At 54.1% G+C, this 14,107-nt stretch overlaps 3 protein-coding genes across 7 annotated transcripts; 2 read left to right on the top strand and 1 right to left on the bottom strand.

The window, feature by feature from the left end:
- Nucleotides 1-469: 469 nt before the first annotated feature.
- Nucleotides 470-5,515, bottom strand: LOC134507817 (zinc finger protein RFP-like). 2 transcript variants are annotated; one of them, XM_063318722.1, is made up of 7 exons: nt 5,017-5,515; nt 4,173-4,268; nt 3,864-4,082; nt 3,741-3,763; nt 3,317-3,489; nt 2,853-2,900; nt 470-2,424 (listed from the first exon to the last, which is right to left on the bottom strand). In XM_063318722.1, the coding sequence occupies exons 1-7, from the start codon at nt 5,410-5,412 to the stop codon at nt 1,901-1,903; spliced, it is 1,479 nt and encodes a 492-aa protein (XP_063174792.1). In that variant the 5' UTR covers nt 5,413-5,515; the 3' UTR covers nt 470-1,900. The 2 variants fall into 2 exon arrangements, with proteins under 2 accessions (XP_063174792.1, XP_063174793.1); XM_063318723.1 differs by having other exon boundaries at nt 475-2,424; nt 3,317-3,432.
- Nucleotides 5,516-5,552: 37 nt separating this feature from the next.
- On the top strand, nt 5,553-14,107 carry LOC134507871 (butyrophilin subfamily 1 member A1-like). 4 transcript variants are annotated; one of them, XM_063318836.1, is made up of 4 exons: nt 5,553-5,691; nt 10,643-11,157; nt 12,178-12,280; nt 12,571-14,107. In XM_063318836.1, exons 3-4 carry the CDS (start codon nt 12,205-12,207, stop codon nt 13,080-13,082), a joined length of 588 nt encoding a protein of 195 aa, XP_063174906.1. In that variant the 5' UTR covers nt 5,553-5,691; nt 10,643-11,157; nt 12,178-12,204; the 3' UTR covers nt 13,083-14,107. The 4 variants fall into 4 exon arrangements, with proteins under 4 accessions (XP_063174906.1, XP_063174907.1, XP_063174908.1 ...); XM_063318837.1 differs by lacking the exon at nt 5,553-5,691 and adding an exon at nt 7,724-7,803; XM_063318838.1 differs by lacking the exon at nt 5,553-5,691 and having other exon boundaries at nt 8,683-11,157; nt 12,182-12,280.
- LOC134507874 (histone H1B-like) lies at nt 7,374-8,497 on the top strand. The gene has a single exon (XM_063318843.1). It carries the CDS (start codon nt 7,524-7,526, stop codon nt 8,022-8,024), a length of 501 nt encoding a protein of 166 aa, XP_063174913.1. The 5' UTR covers nt 7,374-7,523; the 3' UTR covers nt 8,025-8,497.

Raw genomic sequence — 14,107 nt, 5'->3', positions numbered from 1 at the left:
ATGGCGCGGGCGAAGCAAGCGGCGGTGGCGGCCGGTAACAAGAAACGCCAAAACGCCCCTTCTCCAGCCCCAAACCCCCCCGAAATGCGCCCGGCTCCTCCTAGATCTCTAGCGCTGTGGAAAAAACTCCGTCTCTCACAGAAGAAAAGCCCTAAACTGCTCCCCGTAGCCTTTTTCCGTGGGTTAGTGCGGCGTTTCTCTGTTATCCAGGCGGGCTTTGGCATGCACGGGGCAGCAGTGGCAGCTCTGCAGGAGGGCTGCGAGGCACATCTGCTGGCGCTGCTGGAGGAATGGGGGCTTTGTGCCCTCCATGCTAAGCGAGCCGCCGTCCAAACTGCTGACGTGAATCTTGTGAAGTGCCTTCAAGTGAAAAGAGGTTGATTTTTTTTCCCCCTTCCCCAGTGCTGCAGAACTGGCTTTGGGCCTGCTGAACTATGCAGAAAGGCAACTTTTTGTGTGTTTATGCTTTATTTTTCCTGTATGGACTTTCAGATTAACTATCTATTAAGCCTTTCAGAGGAAATAGAGTGTTGGAAGCTCATTGGAGCAGGACACTGTGAAGAAGCACTTTGATTTACGTGAAGCATCGATGGACCTTGTGCTGTTAACAAGCTCTTGTGTTTCGATGGTGACGTGACCTTGCCATGAACCAAGCGGGACAATGACTAATTACAAACTGAGCTGGGCTGTAATTTGGGTTTAGCAGTGAGCTGCAATGTTGTGGGTTTGTCAAGGGCCTTATTTAAAGTTGCTGCTGCCTAGTTGGGGCCCTCAAGATGAAAAAAGACGCCTTCCCCACTGCCTTTCCCTGTGGTTTCACCTCTTCCTCAGACCAAAGTCACGATTCTCTGCGGCCGCGGGGAGGGAATTCTGGCAGCAGAGGCAGTGTGCTTGGGGCTGTAAGAGGCAGAGACGCGCTCAATCTTGCCTGTGCTGCCTGATAACAGCGCTTTATTACATAGTTTAACCCTAATAATGCCTTCTTGCTGTCTTAAGATGCTGCTTTTGTTTATTTTTCCCCCTTCTGGTCACTCATAGGTGGTGAAATGGGGATGAAATCCTATCCACGGCTTCTCTCTCCGCTCACATTCTGGCAGCGATTGCAAAACCACGGGGAGGCCCCAGCCTTGAGCCATCCTGGGAGGCGCAAGAAGTGGTTTTATCCCATTTCCCCTAATTTCTGTGCAAATCTTAAACTGAGAATTCTCCGTCTGCAAAACCTTCCTACGAGACATCTACCAGCAGCAACAAAGCCCCTTTTCTTCCTCAAATTTGAGCTCTCATGTTTTTTAGGGGTTCTCCCTGTTTTTCTGGGTCTTGTTTCCTTTAACGAACAGCTGGGGAAACAAAAATCTCCTCGTTCTCCTATTGAGGGTATTTTCTCACAAGGAAATGTAGTGTGATGAGGGGGGAGAAACCCAACAAAAATTGGCAAAAAAAAAAAAAAAATCTATTGAGTACAGCCCCTCTCCCCAGCATACAAAATCCTGCTCTGCTCTGGGTTCCTGTGCAATTTCCTTCTCTTTCTTTACCCCCCCCCCTTTAAAAAATAATAATTACATGAGTGAAAAATGTGCATTCAGGGTGGGCTTTGCTTTGGGGAAGGGGTTTGGGGTGAGAGCTGTGAAGCCACAGTGGGGAGCAAGATATTCCCTTGGGTTTTTTCCCTTTTCAAGGCTTATTTTCACTGGAAAACTGCCCAGCAGAGCTGCAAAAAATTGTATTTTCAGGGGACTTTTGAGTCTGTGCAAACCCATCGAGGAGCAGGGGGGTGAAATGTGATTAATTTTGCTAAATTAGGTGTTAAAAGGAAAAGCAAATGGGGTTGGGAGGGGTGTGGGGGCTGTTTATTGAGTGAAGGGGTGGTCAAGGGGGTGGAAGGGTGGCATTTTTGGGGGGCTCAGGGGCAGAGGGTGAGCAGAGCTGGCCCCTCACCCAGCCACAGCAGCGGCCGCAGTCGTTCGCCAGCGAAAGCAGCTGGGGGGAAGGCGAAGATTTCAGTTTCGCTGTCAGCATCGCGAAAAGCCACCCGCCCCATGGCGTAATCCAAAGTCACCTCGATGCGCCGGGGCACGCGGCTGTGGGGCAGAGATGTGGGGCTGGGCCAGGTGAGAGCCCGCAGCTGCCCCAGCCACTGCCCCACAGCCCAAACCCCTCGTTCAGGGCTGAGACCGAAACAACCTTTACGGGAGACGAACTCACGAGCCACCCCCAGCGCCCAGTCGGGACCAGGACGAACCTCCACGGCCCAACGGTGCCGGCCCCCGGCGAAACCCTGACGCCCCAAAACGCAACGTAGAGACTCAAATCGCTCGGCTCCTGAGGGAAGAGGAGCCTGGGGGGTTTCCCGACGTCCCGCGGTCCGGCCGTCTGCTGACACCAGGATTTGGGGGTGAGCTGTGGCCGGGTCCAGCGTCACGGTTGCTGGAGGAGGGGGGAGAGGGGTGTCAGCTCCAAACATTGTGCTCAAGCATCATTCCCAGGTGCAGCATCAGCTCCAGGTGTTGCAAAAGAGCATTGGCTCGAAATATGGCACCTGAGCATCGGCCCTGGGTGTCACACTGAAGCGACAGCTCCAAATATTGCACTAAATGATCAGCTCTAAATGTTAGACCGGAGCATCAGCTTCAAATGATGCGTCTGAACATCAGGCCCAAGCCTTGCACCGGAGCTTCAGCTCCAAATATCACCCTTGAGGATCCAGGCTGGATGTTGCACTGGAGCATCAGCTTCAAATCTTGCACCTGAAGCACCAGCTCCAGCTTTTGCAGCCGCGACCCAGCTCGTGACGCTGAATCTGAGCATCAGCCCCAGGAACGGAACCCAACGATCGGTGCTGGAGCCTGACTCACCTCTCCGATATCCCCCCGAGTCTTCCTCCAGTGGGCACCCCACGATGGCTAGAAAGAGAAGATGACCCCGGAGACTCCTACCCCTGGGTCTGGCCCTGGGGCTGCCCCACATCCCCGCCATTCCCCATCCCACCCAGACTCCCTTTGTGTGGGGCATTGCCTCCCTCCCTCCCCACCTAATTAATGTTATAATTTGGGTGCTAATTAACAGCCAGCAGCCCTCTGCAGCTTCCCACCCGTTAAGGCTGCTATAAAGAGGATAAATCCCTGATTTTTTTTTATTTTTTTTTTTTTAAATTAAAGGGGCATCGTTGGGCGATTTTTTAAATTAAAGGGGCGATGCTTGGACCTTCCAGCTAAACTTGGCTAATTCTGGGTGGTCTTTACCCCCTCCAGTCCCCCTCCAAACTCTTCTTTCTGCTTACTTAAATCTCTTTTTTTGCCATTTTTTACCCTCCAAATACCTTTAAACTGCGTCGCCGCTTCTGTGAGCACATTGGTTTTCAAGACAAAATCCTCAAGCTCTGCTTCCAGCTCCGGCATTGGTGGAAGCGACGGTTGTGCCTTCCACTCCGTGCACCTCGGGGGGAGGCAAATTGGGGTGTTTAGTGCCAAGAAACCCCCACGTTTCCCTTCCCTGTGGTGAAAAACCACGGGGGAAGCTTTATTTCCCCGGGAAAGGCTCCAGCTCCTACAAGGTGTGATGGGAGACCCCCATGGCCACCAAGCTTGGGATCAACCATCAACCTCCCCCAACTCAAAAGCAAAATCCTTGTGGGGGGGAAAGATGTGAGGAGGGATGGGGGAAAGGGTGAGGAGGAAACCCCAAACCCAGAGGAATTTTGGCCCAAAACAGCTGTTCCTGATGATGTTTTTTGGCCCCGGTACCTGCTGAGGGTGATTTGGGCATCCTGGAGAGGAAGGGAGAGAGATGCTCAGGGCTTGTTTGCCTCTGAATAAAAGCCAAAAAGGGGGAAAACAGAGGGATTTTTGGGGCAGGATTTGGCTCACCCGTAGGAGGTCACCATCTGGTTGCCGGCACTTGGCCTGGAGCTCAGTGCGGCGTTGCCGGAGCCGGGCCAGTTCGGCAGCTTCACTGCGGCGTTGCTCCTCCAGCCCTCGGCGCAGACGCCCCAGACGGATCAAAAACCGCGATTCCTGCTCGCCCAGTGCCCGACGAAGCCCTTCCAGCACCACCAGCAGCTTCTGCTTCTCAGCATCCACTCGAGTCTGGGGGATGAAGGAAGAGGAGGAGGATGCTAGAGGGGGGATGAAGCAGTTTGCCCCCCCACGGTGCACCCCGACAGCAGGAGCACCTACCAGCATCTCCCGTCTCATCTCCTCTGCTGCCACCACCAGCCCGGCGCGTCGCTCGTCCTCCTCTTGCAGGGCTTTTAGGGAAGCTGCGAATCGCTCCTGCAACGGGGAAAAAGGGGGTTTTGGCTCCTGGAGGCGGGGGGGGGTAAAGGGGGGCTGGGACTCCTAAAGCACTGCATACGGCCAGCACTGGCAGCCCCATCCTCCTCCTCCTCCTCCTCTCCAGCTGTGCTGAAGCAGGTATGCGCACGAATGCTCATGGTATAATTAGTTTTATAGCTATTCTATATGTATATCCACACATTATCTGTGTAAATATATAAATATATGGTGTTATATGGCCACTACAGGTCTCCCAGAAAAGGCTGGGACGCTCCATCTCTCCAAGACTCCCCCTAAAAAGTCCCCACCAGCTCCTAAAAAGTCCCCGTGAGCCCCTTAAACACCACAGCCCCCCTTTCTCCCCTCTCCTTGCACCCCCTGCTGCGTCTGGACCCCCCCCTTCTTTGGGGACCCCCATTTCCCCTCTGCTCCCAGAAGCAGAGCAGGAACCCCCCACGGCGCAGGCGCTGTGTGAGAGCAGGAGCCTTTAAATCCCTGATATTTAGAGTTTCGGTTTCCAAACTTCCACCTTCCCACCCTATTTCATACTGAACCCTCAGCAAATTGCAGCATTTCAGTTTAATTTTGACTTTTGGATGGTCACAGTGCTTCCCCCCCCCCCGGAAAGAAGAAAAATCTTTGCCCCATCTGAAAGTACGTATTTTTGGGGCTGAGTTTTAAGGGAAATTGGGTTTTTAGGGTCACTGAGGCAGAGAGAGGGCGTTAGAGACGGGGTTTTTCTCACCCTGTACTCACGAGCAGCCTCTTCGCTGGGCACGGTGGGGTGTGGGTGATGCTCGGCGCAGGCGGCGCAGAGGAGAATCCCATCCCGGCGACAATAAAACGTGAGGGGTTGCTGGTGCCGCCGGCAAATCTCGTCCCCCACTGGCGTTGCCAACTCCTGGACGGCGGCCACCACATTGGCCAGTTGCCGGTTGGGACGGAAGCCATCGCGAGAGAAAGGTAAACGGCACTGGGGGCAGGAACCGACCCCAGAGGCATCTGTGGAGCAACAATCGAGGCAACGGCGGCAAAAATTGTGGCCGCAAGTCAGGAGCATGACGGGATCGCGGAAGAAATCCAAGCAGACGGCGCAGGTGGTCTCCTCCTGGAGGTTTTCCACGGCGTTACCCGCAGCCATGGCCCAGGCGACGGGGGTTTGTTTTTTTCTGAGCCGTCAGGGAAACGCCCCACGCGAAGGGGCCGGGCAATGGTTCTCCTGGAAGCGGTGACGGTGACGGAGCAGGAAGCTGGCGTTGGCATCCGGATCCTCACTGTCAAAAGCAAGGCAGAGCTTATCCCACATTCTAACCACCCCAGCGATAAAATAACCACCCCAGCGATAAAACAACCCCCAGGGTCAAGGCCAGTAAAGATTTAAGGACAGCAAGGAACACAGGCAGAGATCGCTTTGGGAGAGGTGAGTTATTTGCGAGGTGTTTTTTCTACCACTCTGGCTGCACCCGGGGAAAGCAAACTGTGGCCGGAGGGTGGCTGTAGAAAGCAGGGATTAACACAGGAATACGAGGAGTAAGCGGAGTTCCTGCTACGTCCCTGCGGAGCTCAGGCAGATATTAGCCATGTCGCCAGCAATAAGCCGAGCGAGGAGTTTCAAGTTAAATAAAATCCCACCGCTAAACCTCAGCACCCAAGTCAGCCGTGAAAAATAAGCAGCAGAGGGTAAAAAATAAGAACTAGCAGGATCTGTGGCTGGAGGTGGTGTTAGAGCAGCTTTAAGATGAGGCTGCCAAACTCCTATCCCAGGAGGGAATAATGTTAATGCAGTCATATAATAAATTAATTCAGAGAACAAAACCAAACCAAATGAGTGTTTTTGAGCTGGAAGTTTCACATTTTATAGAATACAACCCACATACAAATAATTTAAAAAAGAGGACACTAATCAGCAATTATGATAGTTATGAATAAGGCTGATAAAACTGTAAAATAAATGGAATATTCCCAAACAAGGCTGTAAAAAACACAGGTCGCTGAGCCCCAAATTACCAGCTTTGGCTTTTCACCAGGAAAACCACATCCCCTTCCTCAGGGGAAAGCAGAGGCACTGCCAAGCCCCCAACCCCGGCTTGCAACGGGGGCAAAAATAAACAAAAACGGTGCAAAAACCCACCGGATGTTTATTAGCTCTGCAAAAAACCCGTTAATAGACCCAGATTCGCCCCTGTGGGAGGGGCGAGTGGAGGCGGGGTCCTCACCTTCGCCCCCGCACGGCGGATCGGAAGGTTCTTTTCTCATTGGTTGATAGCGCGGAGCCAATAGGAAGCCTAAGCGCGTCCGGCGGCCAATAGGAGGCGACGTTTGTGATCCCCTTTCCCACTATTTGTGCCCGCGTCGGGGGCCTCGAGGCTGCGATGGGGCAAAGCGCGGGTGCAGCGAGACGGGACGAAACAGGAGGAACCAACCCGAAATAAGCCCCAAAGTTTAAATTCTCGCGGCGGGTCTCTGGGCAGCAAAAAAGAAAAAAAAATCCCAAACTTTTTATTTATCTTTTATTTTTTCAAGCACATTTTTTTCTAAGAAGTGGTTGAAAAAATGTTGTAATTAACAGGAAATATGTTTTAATTAAGTAGTTGTTGCTTCAGATACTTATTAGACCTTTCTAAGAGGGATTTCAGCCTATGAGAGCCTTTGGCAACAAAAAGAGAAACTAAAGCTGCGCTAGATATAAGTATTTTTCTATAAATTACTTTTTCTAAAATTTTTTTGCTGTTTGTATATACATACACATAGGAATAAATTAGTGTTTACATTTTATTTAAGCTGCAATTTTGTTTGTGTACAGCTCCCAGAGCTGCAGAGCCTTGGGGCAAGCACGCGTGGCAGCTGCTTGACTTTCGGGGGACAATTTTTAACATTTTAGGAGTTGTTTGTGTTTTTTAACACAGTTTCTCTAGGGCCTGGCCGCGGGGACACTGAGAGGCGTGGCGGGGCGTGTGTGTGAACCCGCTCTGGCGCTTCCCTTGGGGCGAGGGTTTTTTTTGAGGGGGGAAAAGCCCGTTTTGGCCGCGGCGGTGTGGGGGGGGGAGGTGCGCGGAGGGTTGATTCGGCGGCGTCCGCCGGGGAGGGGAGGGGAGGGGAGGGGGGGTGGCACGCGCGCGGAGGGGACGTTGCCTCGGTTGCGTCCGGCGGGGGGGTATATAAAGGGCCCGGCGAGGGGGCGCTGTTGCGCAGTCGGGCGGTGGCGGCCGAGGCAGGCGGAGCGGCGGCGGAGCAGTGGTTGGAAGCCGGGCCATGCCGCGGCGCAAAGCCGCGGCGCAGCCCTCTACGTCGCTGCCGCAGAAGCGCGGGCGGGCGTCGCTGTCGGATCTCATTCTCTACGCCGTCTATGTGGCTGCTGGCCGTAAAGGTGCTTCCCTCGCTTTCATCAAGAAGGTTCTCGCTGTTGAGGGTTACAACGTGGTGCGGAATGGGGCTCGCCTGAAGGCGGTGCTCGGTTCTTTACTGGACAAAGGGCTTCTGCAGCGGGTGACGGGCAGCGGCATCGCCGGGTCGTTCCGCCTTGGCCGTGTCGGTAAGGAGCGAGTAGAGAGAGCCGGGCCGCGCGGGAGGGCAGCCGGTATAGCCCGTCGGAGCCCAGCCGGGAAGGCGAAGGGGCGGAGGCGTGTTGTTAAAGCCACTGCGCAGCGGCTGAAGAAGCCGAGGAGACCGCGAGGCAAAGCGGAGGTGGCAGCCGGGGGCGCAGAGGAGGCCGGGGGTCCTGCGGCAGTGGTGGTGGTTGCGGGCGAGTCTTAGCGTGGTGGATGGAGCGATAAAAAGTGGAACCCAAAGGCTCTTTTAAGAGCCACCGCTGGGGGTTCAGCAGAGGAGCTGGACACGGGGCGGGGCCGCGCCCGGAGCGGGGGAGCTGCTCCCCGGTACCCCCAGGGCGAGGGGAAGGGGGATTGCGGGGCGGCGATGAGAGTTGAACCGAGGGGTGGACGCTGCTGGGAGCGACTGGAAGAGGTGCCCCGAGAGAAGGGTTGGGGTGTGAATAGGTGCGGCACGGGGAGGTGGGCGCTGCCTCGCATTTCTAAAAGAGCTGCATCACGGGATGGTGAGGGTGAGGCAGCATTAACATGCGTGAAGGGATGGGAGATGTAAAGGGTGAATAAAAAGAGCTGTGTTGAGGGGTGGGACGTAGAAGGGGCACGGGGGGTACTCGCCACCCCATGTCGCTGTAAGCTGAACCGATGGCGAGGCATCGTAAAAGCTGCACCGAGGGCCGGCCCGTGTCGCCGAAAGAGCTGCCCCGAGCGAGGCGCGAAGCAGGGCGGCCGCCCTCCGGGACACTGGAACCCGCACCAGGGGTGGGCGGGGCGGCGACAGAGGGGGTGGCACGGAGGGGTGGTTGGCTGATATCAGGAAGAGTCACACCAAGGAAGGGGAGAGATGAGGCAGCGCTAAAAGGAGCTATGGGAAGGGGTGGGGAGAGCGGAGGGAATAATAAAAGACGCACCGGTGAATGGCCGCCACCCCGTGTCACTAAAAGAGCTGCACCGAGGGACAGGCAAGGCGGCACCGGGGGGGGCAGCACTAAAAGAGCTGCACGGAGGAACGGGTGAGGCGGCGATGAGCTGCATGGAAAGAGGGTGAGGTGGCACTAAAAGACCTGCACCGAGGGACAACCGCCGCCTAACTGGGTGGTACCGAGGGGCGGGAGGTGTGAAGCAACAATAAAAGCTGCGCTGCGGGGCAGGCGAGGCGGCACTGAAGGAGCTGCACCTGGCGGGTGGCGGCTCTGGGGCATCGCTAGAAGGGCTGCCCCGGTGGCGAGGTGTCAAGGGACGGGGCTGCACCGAGGGAAGTATAAGGTATCACGAAAAGAGCTGCCCCGTAGGCTGGGCTGCTGCCTCACCCCGCTAAAAGAGCTGCACTGAGGGACGGGGAGGTGCGAGGCGGCGATTAGGGCTGTGCCGAGGGCCAGCCCTGCCCGTGTCACCGAAGGAACTGCCCCGAGGAAGGGGGCGAAGCGGGGCGGCGCTGAAAGCTGCATCGAGGGATGGCCGCCCTCCGGGACACTGGAATCCGCATTGTGGGGCGGGCGATGTGCGGCCCGGCTCGATACCTCTAGTGAAGGCAAAGAAGTTGTTGCTAAGGATGAAAAGAGCTTGCACAATTAAAGAGAAGAGGCGTGTTGTATCGGCATAGAGAGCAAAAAGACTTGAGGAACCGAAATGGGGTGACTGCAGTTGCCACTAAAATCGCAAGCTTCTGGTTGTTAGCATTGAAAATAAAATGCGCCCTTTAGGTGAATTTGGCTCGTTATAATTGGAAGCAAGAGCACAAGCAGCCAATAGGAGGAGCCGCCTGTGCTAAGTACAGTATGCTAATTTAGTCGATTTTTGTAAATTATAGATGCTTACAATGTTTAAGCCAGGGCATGACAGCTTTGCGGGGCTCGCAGGCAGCGCCTGTCTCTGTCCAGGCACGAAATAGACCCATTTCTCGTCTCTTTGGGCGCCGGGGCCGGGAGAGCGCTTCCAGCGGCGGAGGCGACCGCGGGGGTTCTCAATCAGGTCCGGCCTGTCGGGCAACCCTGGAGGGGGCTGGCGGGGCAGTTTTCAACCAGGTCCGCTCTTGGACTCCGTGTCGGGTCTCCCTGTGCCTGGAGGTGGGCTGGGGGCTGCGCCTGCTGTTGCCGTGCGTTTAGCAGCCTCCTTTTCCTCCCAAAATAACGAAGTTTTCCCCGAATACCTTTGAATTGTCCCTAAATAACTCCGAATTCTTTCTCAAACGCCTCTGAATTCTCACAAAATATCTCTGAATTGACCCAAATGCTTCTGAATGCCTCATAATATCACTCTGAATAATTCTTGAGTACCCAGGAATTCTCAAAAAAATGCCTCTGAATTCTCCCCAAATAATTGAGTTATCACCAAATACCTCTGAATTCTTCCCAAAATAAGTCTTCCTCAAATACTGCAATTATTCCCAAAATAACCGCATTTCCCCAAATACCTCCGAATTCCTCCCCAAATTCCTCTCAGTTCATCCCAAATAGCTCTGAATTCTCTCAAAACACTGGAGAGGGATGCTGGCACAGGGGGTGTTTACAGGGTAACATGGCAGGGGAAGCAACCAAGTACCCTGTACCTGCTTGGGATGCTCCAAATACCCTGAAAATGGTGGGGGGAAGGGACAAAAAGGGGGTTCAGGACCCCCCTGGGCAGCACTTTGGGGGGGCCTTCTCCCCTAAAAGCAGGAATTAATTCGCTTTAAGTTGCTCCCACCAGGTGCTCTATCTTTGCTTTTCCACCAAGAAACTGAAGTAGTTTTGGCTTTCCACCATTTTGGGGGGACAGAGTGTGTGGGGAAGAGGCCTGATGGGCCATAGGACACGGATGGCTTATAACATGTTTTATTTCCCCCAGGTTGTCTCGTTTCCAGGCTCACCGCTTCCATCAGCTCCCCTCCACTGCGTGGAAGGAGCTGCAGCCAGATTTTGGGGGGTAGGATTAACCAATTTTGTGCTTGTGGTGCAATAATGCACATTTTTTGCACCACCTTTTTTTTTTTTTTTTCACATCCTCCCTCTCTCCCTCCCTGACATTGAGAAAGAAAATGGCCCTGAAAGGGGGTGGGGGGGGAAGGCACAATCAGAGGGTGCAGGAGGCATCCGAGCGCTTCACAGCCCCGTCTGCGGGCGGGAGATTGGACACCTCCTCCCTCCCCAGCCGATAAAAGCTGGCAGAGGCAGAGACGGGACCGAGCTTTTGCTGAGCCTGTGCCAGAGAAGAGGGTAAAAAAAAAACACCTAAAAGAGGGGGGAAAAAAACCAAAAAACAAGACAGGAAAAAAAATCCCAAGCAGAGAAGCCACCGGTGGAGGAAAAGCAGCTGGAGGAACCCCAAAGCGGCGCCGGTGCCACCAAGGAAAACCCTTAAAGGTGCGAGAACGGGGAAAATCCCAGGGCTTTCGTGTGGGTTACATCACCCTGCCACTTTTTTTGGGGGGGGGGCAGGGGGAGGGAATTCTGAGCACTCTCCCCATCCCGTCAACAAGAGAAGGAAAATGGGTTTATCCTTGCTTTGCCCTCGGGAGCTTTATTTTGGATTTAAGGGTGGTTTGCAGTGGTTGATCGTGGTTATTATCTGCTTCTCATCTGCCCCTGCTGGGGAAATTTGGGTGAGAAACAGCTCAGCTCCTGTTTATATCTTAATTTAAGGGTGATTTTCCCCCACACACACACACTTTTTCTCATCCACCTACTGCTTTAATTTCCCTCTCTGCCATTTTGCTGGGCAAAGCACACAGAAAAGCAGCAACATGTTTATTTTTGAACATCTTGTGTTGTTTATTCAACTATTTTTGGGCTTTATTACTAACTTCCAGTGCCCTTTACCCCTGGCAACCACTTGTTTGTGCTCAAAAGCCCACATCGGGTTTCAGAGGACGGATTCGAGGCCCTTCGACGCCGGCCCTTATCTCCACCGTGCACATTTTCCCCCGGGGCCAGCGGTGAATTTCTCCACCTCTCGCAGGATTTCTTTGGACACGAGAGAGTTGGACTCGGCTTATCTCGATTTTAAGGATTTTTCTCACTCCACTAAACCTTGTTGGAGTCGAATGTGGATGGATGTAAGAAGGATTCATGCCCCAAGCCAACACGAGGAATAGAGATTTTAGGGTTTAATCATTTCTAGGAGCTGGATAGGTCCAGCCTAACGTGCTCCTCCTGTTCCCGTCATAGTCATCAGGGAATTAACACATTTCATCCATGTCCGTGGGTCTTCCCATAATGAACCAAGCTCCTTTGCAATCACTGCAGAAAAAGACTGCCATTTACTTTCACATATTTTGACTAAATGTGGTGGTTGAACCTATAAAAAGGGGTGAAAAGCTGAAATGGGGCCATTTGCAGGATAATAATTTGGTTTTATTTTCTTTCCCGTCTCTGCACCTCAAGCCAGGAGGGGAGAACATCGCGGGGACGATGGCTTTCTTCCTCAAACCGCGGCCACGCACGTGGGATCTTGCCCTGGATTATCACACGGCAAAACAGTTTGAAGGTAACAAAGGGCAGAGAGAGAGGAGCAAAGTGCCAATTCCTGATGGTTTCTGGGCTGCCTTGAGATGGCCATTAGAGATTATCTCTAACCCGCATCTTGGCTCTTTCATGTCCAACCTCACCTGGAGATCCTTAATCTCCAACCCCCATCCCTTGGCTCTTCCACCTCCACCCTCACCACTCCTCTCCCTTCCTCCTTGAGAAGTCACCACTGAAGGGGGATTTTGGGGGGGTACAAGTCCTCTTGTGCTTCAGTTTGGCATCTGATTCCTTCTCTCTTTCGCTCTCCAGTGGACGTGACCCTGGATCCGGCCACAGCGGGTCCCGAAGTGATCCTCTCTGATGACCTCAAAGAGGCCACCTGGGGTAGACCTGGCCGCCGGTGGCCTGAGGGTCCAGGCCAGTTTGACACGGATCCGTGCATGTTGGGCAGTGAGGGCTTCACCTCGGGCCGGCACTACTGGGAGGTGGAGGCCAATGGGCGCTTCTGGGCAGTTGGGGTGGCCCGCGAGTCGGTTCAGAGGAAAGGCCGCATCCTCTTCAAGCCCAATGCCGAGATCTGGGGCTTGCAGAAGTACGATGAGCTCTGCGTGGCCCTCACGGCTCCTTCCAACACCTCTGTCCCACTCCTCAACGGGGAGATCGGGGTCTACCTGGACTATGAGGTGGGGCAGGTCTCCTTCTATGCCGTCGGCAGCCGCCAACGCATCTTCACCTTCCCCGTGGCCTCCTTCAGTGGCGAGAAGGTCTTCCCCTACTTCTGCGTCCTCCTCTCCACCATCAAACTGTCCCCCAGGGGGTGACGTGTCCTCCGCCGCCCCCGAAGCTGGTTGTTCCCAAGGTTGGAAACGCTCCTCGATCTTCCTCAACTCTTCCAGGTGTTGGAGTCATTCCCACCTCAGCTCATGGTCCTACACCTCTATCTTAGATGTCTCCATTTTTGGGTTATATCCAGGGGGTTTTGGGTCCAAGCTCGGTGCGGTTTGTCTCATCTGTAAGCCACTGTCGTTAAATCCATCCAAAACTCGTTAACCAAGCTGGTTTTGAGTGGAAAACTTGGGTTTTCCTCCCAAACTCAGCCCCCTCTGAAGGTTTTCTTTAGTGACCTCAGTGCTGGGCTTCCAACTCTAATTAAAAAATCTTAATTCTTGCAGGTTTTTTTGTTAATACCAGCCACTACCTCGTTTTTAAAACTGATTTTTGTTATCAGGAGGATGTGCTTGCTCTCGCTTCCCCCCCTGCCATTTCCTTCTGCTGTTCCCCACACTCAGGATCTGAGTAAATTAAGGTGCGATTGATTATAAGTGTGCTCAGAATATAATAAATATTTTACATTTTTTTGCTATAAGGAGGAGGTGTCTCCATTTGACCCACCGCCAAGCTGCCCCAGCCCCACAACCACCAACAACGACCCCCAGGACTGCCCCACATGGGACCCCAAAGGCTGTCCCAGCCCCCCAACACCTCCTTGGGACCCCCCCAAGAGCCACGACCCCACCCAGGACTGACCCACATGAGCTCCCCAAAGGCTTCCCCAGCCCCCTTACACCTCTTTGGTCCCCAAAAACCCCCATGAGCACCCCCCCAGGTCTGCCCCAGACCCCCTACATTCTCCCCCCCACCCCCCCCCGAGGGCTGCCCCACACGGGACCCCAAACTCAACATTAAATCCAAACACCCAAAGTGTTCCTCCAGCCCAGCCCCCACGTCCCGCCGTGGGTTTTCCCGGAGACAAGAGCACCAAATCCGCAGAGGTCCTGCAAGCGTCCTCCAGCCTTGCAGCATTTCCACCTACTCGGAGGGTGGCAAAAGGCTTTTCTCCCCCAGC

This window comes from Chroicocephalus ridibundus, chromosome 28, assembly GCF_963924245.1.
Source record: "Chroicocephalus ridibundus chromosome 28, bChrRid1.1, whole genome shotgun sequence".
Lineage (NCBI taxonomy): Eukaryota > Metazoa > Chordata > Aves > Charadriiformes > Laridae > Chroicocephalus > Chroicocephalus ridibundus.
This window is presented reverse-complemented; position numbering and strand designations above follow the sequence as displayed.

Excerpts from the sequence above, each read along its gene's own strand:
- LOC134507871 (XM_063318836.1), top strand. The coding sequence starts at position 12,205 with ATGGCTTTCTTCCTCAAACCGCGGCCACGCACGTGGGATCTTGCCCTG. Across the intron at positions 12,281-12,570 it reads CACGGCAAAACAGTTTGAAG|TGGACGTGACCCTGGATCCG; the intron begins GTAACAAAGGGC and ends TTCGCTCTCCAG.
- LOC134507817 (XM_063318722.1), bottom strand. The coding sequence starts at position 5,412 with ATGGCTGCGGGTAACGCCGTGGAAAACCTCCAGGAGGAGACCACCTGC. Across the intron at positions 4,269-5,016 it reads AGGCTGCTCGTGAGTACAGG|GAGCGATTCGCAGCTTCCCT; the intron begins GTGAGAAAAACC and ends TCCCCGTTGCAG. Across the intron at positions 3,764-3,863 it reads CAGATGGTGACCTCCTACGG|GATGCCCAAATCACCCTCAG; the intron begins GTGAGCCAAATC and ends CTTCCTCTCCAG.
- LOC134507874 (XM_063318843.1), top strand. The coding sequence starts at position 7,524 with ATGCCGCGGCGCAAAGCCGCGGCGCAGCCCTCTACGTCGCTGCCGCAG.